General features: G+C 39.6%; 1 protein-coding gene across 1 annotated transcript in view; it reads left to right on the forward strand.

Moving 5' to 3' along the window:
* The window catches only part of PSMA1 (proteasome subunit alpha 1), an 89,541-nt gene extending 74,894 nt beyond the window's left edge, over positions 1–14,647 (forward strand). The window contains 10 exon segments of the mRNA XM_014533071.1: positions 4,784–4,828; positions 5,094–5,195; positions 5,318–5,421; positions 7,274–7,317; positions 7,320–7,361; positions 7,952–8,022; positions 8,143–8,272; positions 9,508–9,587; positions 13,198–13,308; positions 14,397–14,647. Of these exon segments, the coding sequence (XP_014388557.1) occupies positions 4,784–4,828; positions 5,094–5,195; positions 5,318–5,421; positions 7,274–7,317; positions 7,320–7,361; positions 7,952–8,022; positions 8,143–8,272; positions 9,508–9,587; positions 13,198–13,308; positions 14,397–14,453 (786 nt within the window). The 3' untranslated portion in view covers positions 14,454–14,647.
* Positions 14,648–18,275: the final 3,628 nt, after the last annotated feature.

Here is an 18,275-nt window from a genome sequence, read left to right on the forward strand (position 1 = left end):
CGGGCCTCTAGTAAATAAATAAATAAATAAATAAAAATAAAAAAGAATGAATTTTTTAAAAAAAGAACAACTGCAAAATGATTTTTATTAGATATCTGAGCAGGTACAAAACAGGGAAGGGCATATATCACAATCTTAGGTTCTATTTTCCAGCTGTTTTAAACCTACTGATATTGTTCCTAGAAGCATAATATACACTAAACCTCAAGAAAAGATAACAGGTTTTTCTCATATTGAAAAAAAAGTATTAGACCACCTGCACCCTGTAAAAATATAAAATATTACTATATCAGTCAGAGTAGCAGCAAGAAACAGATGGCACAGCAAAAGGGGCAACTGAAGGGAGTATGATCAGAATGTGGGTAGGAAAACAGCAAGAGACGATGCCGTACCACTGCCAACCTGGTGCCAACATGGAGAGAGAAGGGGTAATAAATACTTTATCTCCTACTGCCTTCTGATCTCCTGCTGGCACCCTCCATCAGCTGAGTTCAACCAGAAGCCAGAGAGGAAGGGAATTGCTGCTGTAATCCATAAAGGGTGAAGTAGATACACAGGGGTAACAGAGAATATCTAGCATGGTGACATTAAAGTGCAAGCAATTCTACAATTTTACTGTAAATATTTTCAAATTTAAAGATTCTACTAGAAGAGTACTAAAAACACAAAGTTTTAGATAGCCATCTTTGGTACTATGCAATGTATGGATAAAATATTCATTATATAGTATTTTTATAGTAGCAGAGACTTGGAAATAATCTAATTGCCACCCATAATTAAGTAAATTATTAGATTCCTACACAAGGGAATACTATGCAACTGTTGAAAACAATACAGATCATTACTTATGGATATGAAAAGATGGCCATACTTTTTAAGTGTACTATTCATTCAGTAATATTCATTAAGCAGTTAGTATGTGCGAGGCATTGTGCTAGGTGCTGGAGAAACAAAAGAGAACAATCTGTCAATTTAAATCTGTTATTTTAATCCACTAAATTAACAGTGATTTTAAAAAATGACAACTAATATTGTTGAATTTAAGGAGGAGGACATTCATATACTATTGTTCAGAGTAAATTGGTAAAACATTTCTGGAGGGCAATGAGCACTTTTTATCAAAAGCCTTAGAAATATCCATTTCATTTAACTCTGCAATTCCATTTTTATGAATTTATTCTAAAGATTCTAAAGAAGGGAACAGAGATGTACACGAAAAAATGTACCAAACAGCTCATAAATAAATTGCTTGGGAGGAGGGGTACTTAAATATTAAACAATAGGGACTTCGGTAAATAAAATATATGGACATAAGGAGGAATACTAGGAGGCTGTGTTTAACCTGGAAATTGTTTAACATGGAAAAATGTCCAAAATATATAAGTGAAAGTGTTTAAAAAGAGTGATACTCAATTGTCCCAAACTTGACTCAATCACTGAGTGTTACTTCACCTTCAAAGCTCACATCCTTAAGGATCCTTTCCTTTTTTAAAATATGTTTTTGTTGATTTCAGAGAGGAAGGGAGAGAGAGCTAGAAACATCAATGATGAGAGAGAATCACGGATCAGCTGCCTCCTGCACGCCCCACGCTGGGGATCTACTGGGGATCGAACCATGACCTCAGGGAATCGAACCATGACCTCAGGGAATCGAACCATGGCCCCTGGGAACCGAACCATGACCTCCGGGAATCGAACCATGACCTCCGGGAATTGAACCATGACCTCCTGGTTCATAGGCGGATACTCAACCACTGAGCCACACCGGCCAGCCTCCTGAGGGATCCTTTCCACTCTTACCTGAGCCTAGGAACTCATCCTTTCTTCATTATAAAGAAAATAAGTCATCGTCGGCCGTCGGTAGACGTTAGGTTGGCAACTGCAGTGTCCTCAACTATTTAATCTTAGGGACTTACTAATGCTCTCAAAGAGAAAATACATATTTCGGAAGAGTGTCCATTTTTTTTTTTTTCTCAGTGACCTAATCTATCAGGAACTGCGCTTGGTTTAGGGGGGGCGGATAACAGAAAGACATTAATGCCCTCAAAAAGTTCAGTCTGGTGGGAGGAAACCAACAATAATGACGAAGAAGGACCAATGACAACAGGCCCTGGAAGATGAGTTCTCCTTTTGGATTCCAAAGCGGAAAGAAAAGCATGTACACAGACAACATGCTCCAGCCAGAGCGAACCATGACCTCCTGGTTCATAGGCGGATACTCAACCACTGAGCCACACCGGCCAGCCTCCTGAGGGATCCTTTCCACTCTTACCTGAGCCTAGGAACTCATCCTTTCTTCATTATAAAGAAAATAAGTCATCGTCGGCCGTCGGTAGACGTTAGGTTGGCAACTGCAGTGTCCTCAACTATTTAATCTTAGGGACTTACTAATGCTCTCAAAGAGAAAATACATATTTCGGAAGAGAGTGTCCTTTTTTTTTTTTTCTCAGTGACCTAATCTATCAGGAACTGCGCTTGGTTTAGGGGGGGCGGGTAACAGAAAGACATTAATGCCCTCAAAAAGTTCAGTCTGGTGGGAGGAAACCAACAATAATGACGAAGAAGGACCAATGACAACAGGCCCTGGAAGATGAGTTCTCCTTTTGGATTCCAAAGCGGAAAGAAAAGCATGTACACAGACAACATGCTCCAGCCAGAGTGTTATGGTTGACCCAGAAGATGGCCCGCTATGTCGTGCCTTTCTCGCGGCAGCCTCGTTCTTCGCCCGGTCACACCACACACCCAATCTCGGTGGAAGGTACACGAGAGGCTGAGCCGCGCACTGGATCACCCGAGTCGCAGCGGTCTTCTCGAGCACTTCGGGGGCATCCGGCCGGGCCAGTGAGAAACTGGAGGAGATGTGTCTGCAACACACAGGTCAGTCGCGAGGATGCAAGAAGCGTAACTTGGTGCTGGCCGCCCAGCAGCTCTTCGGCGCCGGGGACATCCTGGCCCGGGATTTCCCGCCAATCTCAGTGCCACCTTCTCCGAGGCCCCGCCCACCTCCGAACGTCAGAGCTCGGAGGGCGGGGAAGCGTTGGGCGCCTATCGATCGATGTCTCTGGGATAGAATGCTCTGCCCTGCGCCTCTGCCGTCGAAGTGACGTAGACTTCCCTGTCGATCGCCGAGCGGTAGTTTCGGCAGCGCTCCGTGATCCGCAGCTTTGCAGGAGGAGCCGCCAGCCAGGGCCGCGTCGGAACCATGGTGCGTTGGGTTCCAAGCCCAGGCAGGGTTGGGGCAGAGGTCCGCTAACTGGCCGGTGGCGAGCCGCGTCTCTAGTCAGTCCTTAGAGCGGCTGGGGGCCACGGGGCACGGAAACCAGAGCCGGCGTGAGGGTTCGGGCAGTGATTCAGCATCTCCGGCCCGGCCGGGGGAGAGAGGGGCGGTCGGGAGTCGGTGCGGCCTTTATCCGGGTTTGGTTTCACTTTCTCCCGGGCCTCAGACACTACTTCCTCCGTGAACTAGCCTCGTTCGCCCTTCAAGTTCTTTCAGTGGAGCAGATGCTGAGCGGTACTGAATGGTCCCTCGTGCTCTGCGCGGGGGGGAAAGGGAGGGGAAAATAGGGACTTGAGTTGGAGGCCTCTCGGTACTGCCATTGCGGACTTGACCCCAGGGTTTGGGGTTCCGGTACCGCGTGCATTTTCCTGCTGTGCCCATCTAATTGCCGTCTCCCCTAGAACTCCATGAGAGAAGGCCATTTTCAGCCACATTGTCCAGTCACCTCGTTTTACATCTAGATGAGTAAACCGAGGCTGAGAGGAGGTGTGATGTTATCAGGATTACAACATAGGTCTCAGGGCTTCCAGGACTCAACCTGTTCACCCCCGTGATAATTCTCCCAAGGACTGCTCTGGTAGACTTGTTTAAAAAAAAAAGTCATTAAAGCGGTAATGGTTCTGTCGCTGTCGCTATTTGCGTCCACTTCTGCCTTCCTGAGGACATTTTTGTGTTTATTCCTTCAATAGGAAGGTCTGTACCTACAAGGCACTATTTTAAGTATGGTGAGCATTCCAAGATAAAATAGACATGTCCCCAAATCATCATATAAGGAAGAAAGGACGCGAGGTAAAGAACTGGTGGGAGTATGTGCTGGGGGAAAGCTGGAAGAAAAGGTGGAGAAACTTCAAGAGAGAGACATTTGAGCTAGATTTTCAAAAAGGAATGCTTTTGATTATTTATTGAAGGCTGGTATAAGGGAAGAACATAAGCAAAGATATGAAGGAGAGTTGACACACATGAACTTACGGAATTGACGGAACCCAAAAGGAATCCTGTGTATGGTCTTTGGTAGGATTGGAAGTTGGGAAGAAAGGCCCCACCCAGATCTGCTTCCACCCTCACCCACTAGCTCATGGTGTATGTCGAACTGGCTTGCAACTAAGTACATACAGTAGTGACCTTACAGTAAGATTGTATTAACAGCATTGTATTAATGTTGAATGGGAACAGATGGGAAAACTTTTTTAAAAGTTGTTTTTATTGATTTCAGAGATTAAGAGAGAGAGAGAGAGAGAAAGGGAGAGAGAGAGAGACATCGATGTAGAGAGAGAATCATTGACCAGCTGCCTCCTGCATGCCCCACACTGGGGATTGAACTTGCACTCTGGGCATGTGCCTGACTGGCAATCAAACCGTGACTTTCTGGTTCATAGGTCAACGCTCAACCACTGAGCCACACCAGCTGGGCAGGAAAACATTTTTTTTTTTTAAATAATAGAGCTAGTTAAGAGTTGGGATGTGTAATGTTCTTATATTAATAGGTCTATTTTCTTTTACTTTCAGTTTCGCAACCAGTATGACAATGATGTCACTGTTTGGAGCCCTCAGGTAAATGTTTCATACAATTTCTGTGAAGTGGCTTTTGGTGGCTGCAGTATGTTTAGAAACTCATGAGATTGTAGGCTGTGAGAAAATGGGATAGAATCACTTTGGACAGTCCTGGGCCCTAAATTTATCATTAAAGTAAGTTGTCTGGTTTAAAAACAATCATTTGAGATTTAACTGTGCTCACCTGAGATTTGGGAACTCTTTAAATTTACAAGAGGGTCTTGTAAGATGACTCTAAGATACCTTGTTATTTTTTTTTTTTTAGGGCAGGATTCATCAAATTGAATATGCCATGGAAGCTGTCAAACAAGGTTCAGCCACAGTTGGTCTGAAATCAAAAACCCATGCAGTACTGGTTGCATTGAAGGTAAGTAAGTAAAGCAATAAGTGTATCTTCCTCGTTTAGAAAACAACTATCAAGCGTAAGTTTCACTGTATAGATGATAAAATTTTAAACTTGTTTGTATGTCTTATAATGTCTGTTTTTAGAGAGCACAGTCAGAGCTTGCAGCTCATCAGAAAAAAATTCTCCATGTCGACAACCATATTGGTATTTCAATTGCGGGACTGACTGCTGATGCTAGACTGCTATGGTGAGTATGATCATGAAAAACAAGCAACATCCCTTTTGACTTATCATTGATTTCATTTCTAGAGAAGAACCAGTTAAGATATGTTAGAGAGTTCTCTACCAGAGTATTTATAAGTTAAAATTGTGAACACTTTAGTGGATTTGGGCTCAATTATTAAGTATTCCATTTCTTGATTCTTATAATAATAACAAATAGAATTAAGCATATTAGCACATTTGAGAAATCCCTGAATAATGTGAAATTAGTAACTCAGTGTATATTGTTTGAGATGATGTTTTGTCTAAGAAGAGCTTGACAACTTTTTTCTGATTTCTGAGAAACAGCTGAACTACCCTTGCTTTCTTTCATACACCAGAATTTATTTTTTGAAAAACTTAATTCTGGATACTGCATAGTATACACAGGTGATTCAGATATAGATCTTGTAACTAGGAAATGCAAATCTAGTAATATATCTATAATAAAAGGTAGAACGTGAAGAGTAATATATAGATGTTTGTGGGAGTCCAAAGGAAATGAAGATTATTTCTAGTTGAAAGGCATTTTGTAAATGAAGAGCTAAGGCTTTGAAATCACATAGAATGAGTTTACTTCCTGCCTCTGCACTTAGTATCTGAGATTGGATTAGTTGCTTAAACTCTCAATTTTTTTAGTATTATTTTTTTTCAAGGTTATTATTAAGTAGCCTAATATGTAGAGCACTTAACAGTACCTTCAGGTAATATGTGAGTGTGTGTATTGGGATATGGGAGGTAATAAACCAAAACTAATATGTTTAAGTCTGTGACTTAAATAGGGAAGAAAGAATATAACCACTAAGGGGAAATTAATGCTAATGTTTTAAGATTTTTAAGTTATCCAGCGAACTCCTGTTCTCTTAAATCAGTAGTATAGTGACAACATTGATTTCTGGCAGTTCTTGAAAATGTAAAATATATTGCACTGTCAAACATTTTATTTAACCCAATCTATCTAAAATGCCTTGTCAACATGTAATCAATACAAAAACTACTGAGATATTTTACATTGTTTTTTTATACTAAATTTCTTTGACATTGCATGTGTATTTGGTATTTATGATACATTTTAATTTAGACCACCCACTTCTTAAGTGCTCAGTAGTCACATGTGATTAGTACATGCAATATTGGGGCAATGCAGTCTGAGATAGCCTTGGGAAGTGGACTTAAATAAAGTACTGAGCAAAGAGCTTGGTTCCTACAGTCAGCATTTAATCATCAGATGTGACTTGCACACAAATTGAACAAAGCAACACAGAAAGAAAGGCGGATATCTGTTGTTTATCCTCTTGCCTTTAATAGTTAAGCATGAATTCCCTTTTCCCCAATGTCAGACTTGCTTGAATCTTGCCAGGTTTAGTAGTGAGATTCAATAGTCAGGAACAAGTAACAATGTCTTAGTATGGATTCTATTTCTTGCAATTGCTGTCTTGCGGAAATTTTAGTTTTCAAGAAAAAACAGAGTAAACTTGTTCCTGGCTAAAGACAGAATTCAAGATAATCTTTTTGACAGTGGTAAGGATAAGAGAAGAGAGAATGTTCTTTTTCTCTCACTCAGCCTTCTTGCTGTTCTATAAAGTGCCCTGAAACAAAGGTTTTCTAAAGGAATATTTTAGTTCTGAGGGTTTTTTTTGTTTTTGTTGAAACTTCATGTACTCCCCTACCCCCAGAGTTTGATATAAAAACGCATCCTTCCATGTCTTTCTGGTTCCCTTATATGAATGTAATCCATGTAAGTGTCTGGAAGAGAGCAAAATGAAATCAAACTACTTAATTTAGATTTGAATAACTCTGTGATTTGAAATTACTAATTTTTCTTGTTTCTTTTTTAGTAATTTTATGCGCCAGGAGTGTTTGGATTCCAGATTTGTATTTGACAGCCTCTTCCTCTGTCTCGTCTTGTATCTCTAATTGGAAGCAGTATCCTTTTTATGTTAGCATTTTGGACATGAACTTTAAAGAATTTTGATACTTAATCCTTTGTGTAAGTTATTAGAAATATTGTAATATATAACATAGGTAAGATTGCGGGAAAAAGTTAGTTGCTTTTCAATAACAGAATATTTAAAATTTAGAAAGAATTATGGGAACTTTTACTATGGAAGAATGGGTTCTAAAATATGGAATTGGTTTGCTCTATCATTAGCCCTTATAAGTAATTGATATTTTGCAGACATAAATAAGTTCAATTTCAGTAAAACTAACCAAGAGGAGATTTAAACTTTTTTTTTTGGTTCTAGATGTCCTAAAAATATTCTTGACTGCTTATATCCAAAACAAATGGAAATTCTCTTTATGAGAAGAAAACATTTTGTGAATAGTTGAACATTTTTTGGTGGATAGTTGAACATTTTTTTAATAATAGGCCAAAGAAATATTGCTCTGTTTTATTTTCTTCTTCCTATGGTAGATTATGCAGAAATTTAAAAAAATCAAAGTTCTTTGTTAATTTTAATTTGAAAAGATAGTATTTTATTTCTTGTTAGAACAGGCTCTTTAACTAGTTTAAGAGACCCAGATACCAACACAAAGATATGGCCGAAGACCATATGGTGTTGGACTGCTTATTGCTGGTTATGATGTAAGTTCACAGAATATTTTTTACATTTTAATGATTTTTTAAAAACTGACTAGAAATTTTCTAATTTTTAGCTCAATCAAAATCAAGAATTACGTGGTTTTTCCCCCCTCCTATTTGTAGGATATGGGCCCTCATATTTTCCAAACCTGTCCATCAGCTAACTATTTTGACTGCAGAGCTATGTCCATTGGAGCCCGTTCTCAATCAGCTCGTACTTACTTGGAGAGACATATGTCTGAGTTTATGGAGTGTAAGTGATTTTTATTTGCCCCCTCCAGTCTTTATATAGTGAATTAACACAGCATCCTAAATGAAGAAAACTACCAATCTTACAGTAAGAATTTTTTAAAAAATTAAGCCTGTGAAGTATTTATTATTTCTGTTACATATGCTAGTTGTTAGCCCTTCTAACTAACACAGTAGTTACATTCACTAATAGGACTTTTTCAACTACAAATATGTGTCCCCAACCTTGAAGAATCTTGATTCAGTTGTTCTGAAGTGTGCCCCAAACAGTTGAGAAACACTGTTTGCAACTGTTACTTTTCTATTTCTCTGTTCTTACTTTTAGCCACACTGACATTTCTGCATAAACAAGTAAAAACTCAGTGTAGCTGTAGGAAAAAAAGGTAAAAGATGTGAGATGGTCCTAGCTGGTTTGGCTCAGTGGGTAGAGTGTCGACTGTGGACTGAAGGGTTCTGGGTTCGATTCCACTCAAGGGCACATGCCCGGATTGCGGGCTTGATCCCCATGCAGGAGACAGCTGGTCAATGATTCTCTCTCATCATTGATGTTTCTATCTCTCCCTCACCCTTCCTCTCTGAATCAATAAAAAAATATTTTTAAGAAATGTGAGATGATAGGGCAGGTTTCCAAGTGCTTTGCTTATGCAAAGGTCTTAAATTTTAACACAAGCTTTTTAAATCATTTATTGAGGTGATCATGTGGGTTGTTCCCCTTTCTATTGTGGTATATTGCATTAATTGACTTTGAATGTTCAACCATCTTTGCATTTCTGGGAGAAATCCCTTTTGGTCATAGTGTATGATATAAACTATATGTATAAGTGCTTATATAAACATATAAATATTGCTAGATTCAGTTTGCTGTGTTTTGTTGAGGTTTTTTGTGTGTCTATATTCATAAGTCAAATCGACCTATAGTTTTATTCTCTTGTGATGTCTCTGTCTAGTTTTGCTACAAGCCTTTGAGCTTTATCATTTGTGAATCAGGATTTTGATTTAACTCAGCATAAGGAAAAGTCAAATTCAGTAAAAAACCATATGTCCTCATTAAATAAAACAATAATCAGCAATGTTATCATTTCTAGAAGATTATAGGGCTAAACATTAAACTTTTGGCTGTTTTTATTGTGATATATTTAATGTGACTAAAACCATGGTTTCAATGTATAGATCTAACTAATAAAAGAAGGCTAGCATGAAGACGGAATTAAGAAATAATTGTTAATTTATTATATATAGGCAATTTGAATGAACTGGTTAAGCATGGTCTGCGTGCTTTAAGAGAGACACTTCCTGCAGAACAAGATCTAACTACAAAGGTAAATACCATGTTTTCCAATTGTAGATATTAACATTACAGTTTAATCATTAATTGCATAAATTTAAGTAATAGAGGAGTGTATGCTTACAGATCTTTAATTTGGGAGATGGTTGCCTTGGCTCATTCTTTTTTTTAAGCTGTTCATTTAGTGATCTGATTTTGAAATTCCTTTTGAACTTTTTTTGTTTTTGTATAAAGCCAATAGGTCTGATGTAGAATGTTCTTTATTCCTTCAGCAGATAGGAGTATCTTTATATTATTAATTTAGTTGACAAATAAATGTATTAAGCACATCCCACATGCAGGCACTAAACATTGAAAATATAGTAAACACTAGAGGCCTGGCACACGAAATTTGGGCGCGGATACGGTCCCTAGGCCTGGCCTGCGATCAGGGCCATCTTCTCTGGCTGCCGGCAGCCAGCCCCGCCGCCACCCACCCCCACTTCCCCGTTCACCATTGAGCGATCGGAGCCTGCAGGTATTTAAAAAACAAAAAATAAAAAAAGAAACTGGAACTTGAGGAAAAGATCTAAAGAAAGTGAGTGAGTGAGCCATACAGATGACTAGAGCAAGATTATTCCAGGGAATGCAAGTGCAAGGAAGGGCCTTGGGTCCAGAATGTTTCTAGTTTTCAAGACAAGGAGGCTGGTAGTGTTGGAGTTAGTGATCAAGAAGTGAAGAAAGGAAGTCAGAGAGGTAATGGATTGAGTATGTCCTATGATAAGCACTTTGGATTTTACTATGAGTGGGCTGTTAGAGTTTGAACAGAGGAATACCATGATTTGATTTAGGTTTTAAAAGACTCTGGCTGCTATTTTGAGAACAGATTCTAGTGGGAGCATGGGTGGGAATAGTTTTAAGACTTACAGTCATTCAGGTGAGAGATTGTTGCAGATTAGGCAGAGTCATAGAGTTTGAGATGACAAGAAGGGGTTCAATTTTGGGTATGTTTTGAAATTAGAGCTAAAAAGTTTGCTAACGATTTGGTTGTGAGGGTGAGATGGGGGTGCTGGGGAGGAGAGAGATGTCTTAAAAGTTTGGGCCTGGTAAAAGAAAGATATTTATGATTTACTGATATGGATAAAAAAGGGGAAGAAATAGGTTTTTGGGTAGAGGTTGTGGAGGAAAATCAGGAAGTTAGTTTAGGACATATAAAATTGTTTGCCCATTTGGCTATACAGAGTAAGCAGTTATCAGATGAGCACCCCCGGGATTTTGGTAGAGAATGTTTAGCCTGGAGTTACAAATCTTAAGAGTCTTTATGTAGAAACTAGATGCCCGATGCAAGAGTAGGCCTTCTTTCCCTGGCCTGTACCGGCTTCCCTCTAGCACCCAGGACCTGGGCTTCCCTCCGGCCGCAAGCAGGCATCCAGGACCCTGACTCCTCCTAGCCCCGGCTTCGTCCAGAAGGTCGTCTGGAAGGACACCCAGTCTAATTAGCGTATTATGCTTTTATTTTTATAGATGGCTTATAGAGACTGGACTGGATGTGATTGCTAAAGGAATTGAATAGTTAGACAGGAGGTTTGAAGACTGGGCCAAGGGCACTCTAACCTTTAGAGATTGAGAAGTGAATAGGTATTAGCAAAAAGGTCTGAAAAAGATGGCCAGGGAGGTAGGAGGGAAACTTGGAAAAAGAGGCATCCTTAAAAGCAAATGAAGAAACTATTTTAAGGAGGAGGAAATGAAAAATTGCTAATCAAGGAAGATGTGGATTGAGAATTAATCATTAGATTAGCAGTTATGTCTCTGGGAACTTGAGTAGACAATCTTAATGGAATGGTGGGGCAAAATCCTGACAGGAATGGAATCAGGAGAGAATGGGAGAAGAGGAATTGATGCACAGCTCTTTGAAGGATATGAGAAATGGGGTGGTGGCTAAAAGAGAAAAAAAGGAGTTTGGTTATTTTGTATTTTTTTGAACATGTTTTTATTTATTTTTTTTTTAAGAGAGGGAGATAGAAACAGAGCGAGATAGAAAGAGAAATCATTGATCGGTTACCTCTTGCACGCCCCCTACTGGGGATCAAGCCCACAACCCCAGGCATGTGCCCTGGCCTGGAATCAACCAGCGACCTCTTGGTGCATGGGATGATGCTCAACCAAATGAGCCATAGTGGCCAGGCTATTTTGGTTTTTTAGATGAGAGAAATTATAGCATGTCTGCTGCATGAGAATAATTCAGTATAAAGGGAACCATATATGTATGAGAAATATGAGAAAAACTGCTAGACCAATTTCTTTGTGAACAGTACACAGGTGGAAAGTTAGGTCTTAGAGAAGAAATTGGATGATTCAGTAACAGAAAGGGAGAGAATGTAGAGACACAGATACAGGAAAGAGTGGATTCTGTGGGAGCTTGTGAATGTTCTCTTTAATTTGCTTTTATTTTCTCGGTGAAATAGCAAGGTTTTCATCTGTAAGGAGAATGGGGAATGGTAGAGTTATCCAAGAGAATGGGAGATTGGATGATCTAGGGACCTGTACAGCACAATGCAGGAACCATTAAAGGCCTCCTTGAAGTTAATGATTATTTATTAAAGTGAGATCAGTCAGAATATTATAAATCCATTTTGTTATAGTGGTTAGATAACTATTTAGTATGTATGTGAAAACTTTATAGCCTGCATAATCTTTTCTAAAATAAATTTTCCTGTTATAAAAATAATATTCTTTTTAAAAAAAATTAGGATCCATGGCCAGTGTGGCTCGGTTGGAGCATCATCCCATGCCCTGGAAGGTCCCGGGTTTGATTCCTGTTCAGGGCACATACCTAGGTTGCAGGTTCAATCTTGGTCAGCTTGCGTGCGTGCGAGAGGCGGGCCAATCTATGTATCTCTCACATTGATGTTTTTCTCCCTCTCCCTCTCCCTCTCCTCCCCTTTCCTCCCTCTAAAAATCTAAAAATAAAAAAAAATTAGGAACGTACATTAAATTTTAAAAATGTGTTTAAAATGTCTATAATGCCATCACTCCAAGGTAACTATCTTTTAAAAGTTGGGTATGGACTGTGGACATTTACAGTTTGGAAACTTTAGCTCAGGTATCTGGCTTTCTGATTTCATAGTTTTACTGAATCATAGAAAATGGCCTTTATATCCGTATGCCTGCAATTTTCACTAAAATTTTAATTTACAGGAGCTATTTTGCAGTGGTTGGCATTCACTGAACATTTTAAGCATTGCTCTTTAATTTTTCCATGTAAAAAATAGTTGCAAGCCCCCACTATATTCAGCTCTTTAGACCCCAAAACTTACTGTTTCCTTGGTAAGAACCATCATCTCTTAACTTATATGAGTGATAAATTTGATTATTTCTTAGGAGTTAGGCTTACTTCCTAGCTAAGTGGTTTGCTCCCTCACACTTGTCTACAGCACATTTCCATTATGAGCCAATGTGCAAATTTTCTAGATGACATAGACCTTTGGGGTTATTCATGATTATCAAAAGTGAGTATTTAAATTGCAAATTACAAGAGCTTACTAGTTAAGTGTTATTCAAGTGCTATATACATTTTTATTCTGCCCCCCCCCCCACATTTAACATAAGCATTTTTCAACCTAAATTTTCTTGATTTTTAAATTTTTACCTTTTCCCCTTCTCAGAATGTTTCCATTGGAATTGTTGGTAAAGACTTGGAGTTTACGATTTATGATGATGATGATGTGTCTCCATTCCTGGAAGGCCTTGAAGAAAGGCCACAGAGAAAGGCACAGGTATATAACTAGTCATAACACAAGAGGCTTTGTTCTATAGTAAACTGTTCCTTCTACAACTGTGTAAATCTACCATTTTTGTCTTTAATTATTGAGATAAGCTCATAATTCAAATGGCAATAGCAAAACTAAGCTGAGTAAAGTAAAATACTGAGGGGGGAGTGGTCTCCATAAACACAAAAAGGGTTGATTAGTTATATATTTTATATTTCTCACAATTCTGTGGGTTGATTGGGACTCAGCTAGATGGTTCTTTTGCTGGTCTCACTTGGGTCTCTAAAACATTGCAGTCAGTCCAAGATGGTTTTACTCACATGTCTTTACTCACACTTTTTAGGTATCTTACAGAGACAATTAGAAGGCTGGGCCCTCTGTTGGAATGGCTGGGCCTCTGTCCATGTAGTCTTGGGGGTCTTTCTTTCTCAAGGGTCTCTTCAGCAGGGTGGCAGCTCAGAGTTTACAAAAGTTCAAAACATTCTTGAGGCTGAGGCCCAGGACTGGCACAGCATCACTTCAGCACATCTTGTTGACTAAAGCAAGTCATAGGGCCAGCCAGGAGTCTATAGTAGTGGGAACAGAGAAAATTAACTGGGGACCAGCTTTAGAAGCGAAGTTAGCTCTTCACAAATACTGAGAAAGGATCAAGACGTGTTGGTGAATCTCATTACATGTTGGTCTTTTATATTGGATATTTAGAATGCCCATTTGCTATTTATATATGCTTATTTGCTATTGAAAATAAAGTGTCCTGTTCAGAAATTTCTTCTACAGCATTAGTTTCTTTTCAATTTGAAAAGGGTATTGTTGGTATTTGGAGAAGCAAGATTTGCATTATTGAAACTGCTGTTGGAAGGCTTTTTATTCTTGAGCAAGATATAAAGTATGATAAAATGCTAGAATTGTTCAATGATGCTCAAGTTTTCAGAACTGTAACACTATATCTATTTAAAAAACAACAACCTTTGTTTAGAAATTTCAACAGGGCAATGAACTAAAACTTGAGTATTGAAAATATACCTAACCCCTTTTTCTCATAGATTTCTTTATAATGTAATATTGCATATTTTCTTTTTTCTTCCTCTCTTAAGCCTGCTCAACCTGCTGATGAACCTGCAGAAAAGGCTAATAAACCAATGGAGCATTAAGTGATAATCCCCCAGTCCATATGTGTATTAGCAAATGCGTAAGAATGCAGGAACATGTACTGATGACAATATTCTATACTTTGAACCAAATGGTATGTTTTAGGAATCAGTCCAGATGTGAGGTTTCAAATTGCAAGCAGCTTCACTGAAACCATATAATGGGATGCATTTTTTTTTTTTTTTTGGAGAGGGTCTATATAATCATTTTCTAGAAAGTACAGTTGCCTTTACTAATGTTTTTATATGAAGAACTCATTGTCTTTCTGGTTTTAAATACAACTGTGAAATAAAATTGTTTCATCGGCTGGTATATTGGTGTTTTGTTTGTTTTTTAAATAGTTTCAACTATATAAATAGTAGTCTGAGATTACATCTAGTCAGTTGCCATGTTTGTAAAATAAATTGCCTTATTTTTAGTGGTGGGGGAAAATAATACCTATTATCTATCACAGCCTTAAACCAATTTCCCAGTGTATGGACTGGCTGTATGAAAATTCATGGAGATTTGATTTAGAATATTCACAGGTAAATGGTGTGGTGTTTTTTCCAACCAGCAGATGGCAGTAGTGATAGCTCTGGTCTCATGTAGGGAATTTTTTGCAAAAATAGCAAAAGGGAAATTTTAATCTGAATCCTTCATTTCTGCTTATTCCTCCCCAACCACATTCTGGCATAATCTTTAATCTGCCTTCCATTATCCTTTGAGCTATGTAGCAAGATACAGTACTGCAGAACAGTTTTTATCTTTTAAGATTCATATCTTTCTGGAGGGAACTTGGACTTTAGACCTAATTTTACTAGTTAGCTGCTATTGGCTTTGGACAAGTTATTTAGCCCTAATTAAGAAAATACTTTGGCCCTGAGCAGTTTTTCTCAGTGGTTAGAGTGTTGGCCCACAGACCAAAGGGTCACAGGTTCCATTCCTGGTCTAGGATGCATACCTTGGTTGCAGTTCGATTCCCAGCCGAGAAGCAACCAATTGATGTATCTCTCTCACATCGATGTTTCTCTCTCCTTCCCCTCTGCCCTCCCTTCTGCTCTCTCTAAAAATCAATGGAAAAATTATCGAATTCCTGATCATCAAACTTAATATTATCTAGGTCTGGGATATTATAACAAGATTTTTGGTAAAGGATTGGTAGTATTTATTCATTTTGCTGTTCATATTTTCAACAATTGTATATTTACTCTCAATAGTATTCTCTAGGCTGCCAACTTTTTTCTTTGTTTTTTATATTTTTATTAATTTCAGAGAGGGAGGGAGAGGGAGAGGGAGAAACATCAATGACTAGAGGCCTGGTGCACGAAATTTGTGTACAAGTGCGGTCCCTAGGCCTGGCCGGCGATCGAAGCACGAATGTCTAGCGTGGAAGAGCAGGTCCCAGTTAACCTCTGGGCCCTGAGCAGCACCTGAGCCTCCAGGTTCCCACGCCTCCCCTCCACCTGAGTCACGGTGCCCGAATCCCCACACAGAGATGCGGTGAGCGCAGCTGGACGCCACAGGCCAGGGCGCAATGTGGGCCTCTGGTCTGCCCAGCGGTGCTGCACGGAAGCCGGGTGGGCAGCGTGCTCTGTCCTGGCCGGCCTTGCAGACCAGCTCTTGCGCAAACCCACAGGGAGCCCCACCGGCCTCTGTAGTCCCAGCGGCTGCGGCCCGGCTCACCTGGAAGAGGCCACACAGGTGCAGGGCAGGCTCCTTGTGGGCACCCAGCACCTGAGCGCAGGGGCTTCCATGGCACGCAAGCCCTGGCGTCCCAGGGGAGGTTAACGGGGAGTGAGAGCGAGCTTGGCGGATACCCCACATTCTCACTGCACCTCCGTCCCCATCACCCCCACCCCCAGGTAGCCGGTGAAAGATCGCATACCCTGCCGCCCCTGCTGGTCGCCATCTGTGAGGCAATTGGTCCCCCGCTCGCACCGCCTTGGCCTGGTGCCGCCTGCTCACCTGCTCCTCCATCCCACTGTGGTCCCGCTCTTGTCAGGGCTTATCGGGGCCAGCAGCACCTCTGCTGCCGCCTGCTGCCAATGCCACATCACCGATGCCCGCCATGTTCCACACTGCCCCCTGGTGGTCAGCGCATATCATAGCGAGCGGCCGAACTCCCAGTCGAACAATTTGCATATTAGGCTTTTATTATATAAGTTATTATATAGGATGAGAAAGAATCATTGACAGGTTGCCTCCTGCCCACCCCCTATTGGGAATCTAGCCTGCAACCCAGGCATGTGCTCTTGACTGAAATTGAACCTGGGACCCTTCAGTCTGCAGGCCTGAAGCACTATCCACTAAGCCAAACTGGCCAGGACTGCCCAGGACTTAAAAGTGTAATAGGTTTAAATCTCTCTGTGAATTCTTGAGGGCAGGATGATTAAGATAAACTGGCAACCTTGTTGAGAGAAAGACCTCTAAATATCGGGATGTATGAGATGTTGGTGTTTGTTCTGGAGTAGCCTCAGGAGTCTATCACTTGAACTTGGGACGAGGCCACAAGTACAATGTGGTGGCCATTTAAACAACAATGAAATTGTATCAAGAACATGTGACTCCCACAAACACAAAATAATGCTGAATGAGAAGGAGTCTTCCCACATGCCTTCAGATTCAATGGGTGTATAATCTGATGGAGGGAGAGTAAGTGGGAAATTTCATAATTTGCTCTTTCCTCAGCTGTCTTTCCCCTGTGCCTTTCCTGGCGTGAGCCTTTGTTAAGTGATTATATTGTTTAAAGCTTATGTGTGTGTGCATCATTTTTGTACACTGTTCTCTAAATGTAAACCAATTACTTGGTTGGCATTCAGTTGGGAAAAAAACCTGATCTGTATTGTGCTTTAGGGTCAATTTTAGTAACTTTTTTCAATATGTAATTTTTAGTCTTATGCACTGACTTTAAAACTTGAAATTTTCCTCGTTCCAATAAGATTCAACCCCATTGTACAGAGTTCATTGTGATGCCTTTTCATGTTTTGTCTAATTGTTATACTCAGTTATTCCATTTGCTCTGTGTTAATTATAAACAATTCCTAATGTCTTTACATAGAAACTCACTTTGATATACAGATAATATTCAGTTCACATGGAATTTATTAAGCATCTATATGTGCATCTTTGAAGAACTGGTATGGTTAAAAAAAAGAGTCAATAAAATTGGTGGGAGGATTCAGGTTCTAGACCCAGCTTTTTCAGTGTTTGGCCATTTTGCATTTTGGGATAATTCCCTTTTTTCTAGGCCTTAATTTCCTAGACATTTAAATGTTTATGATTCTTGATATATGACAAGGTCCTTGCTCAAATAATTTATAATTTAAAAAGCATTCAAAATTATGTAATTACATGCTAGAGTAAAAATAAGTCCCAAAACAAAAGTGCATGTTACAACAAGTCAGGAAGAGCCTGGCTGGTGTGGCTCAGGGGTTGAGCGTTGACCCAGAAACCAAGAGGTCATTGGTTCAATACAGAGGGCACATGCTGGAGTTTTTAGCTTGATTCTGATCAATGATGTTCCTCTCTCATCAGTAGTTTACAGTTTGAAAGGAGATAATATTTTACTTGTGTATTCCCACTCTTAAGTAGTAATGGAATACTTCCTGATTTTTGTTCACTTACTACGTTTCTATTGGGGTCTATTTTTAGAGAAGGAAAAAGAAACCCTGTTTTATGGCATTTAAACTGATACCCTAATATACAAAAGCTATGTGTGTGTGTGTTCATACATAGTAGAATGGAATGAAAATTAATGAATAAACTTTAGTTATTTTTAGACCCCCAAAATACTTAAGGTTATAACTAGAAAGGTAAAGAACAAAATCTGTCCTATCTCTATC

The sequence above is a fragment of the Myotis brandtii genome, unplaced genomic scaffold (genome assembly GCF_000412655.1).
Source record: "Myotis brandtii unplaced genomic scaffold, ASM41265v1 scaffold934, whole genome shotgun sequence".
Lineage (NCBI taxonomy): Eukaryota > Metazoa > Chordata > Mammalia > Chiroptera > Vespertilionidae > Myotis > Myotis brandtii.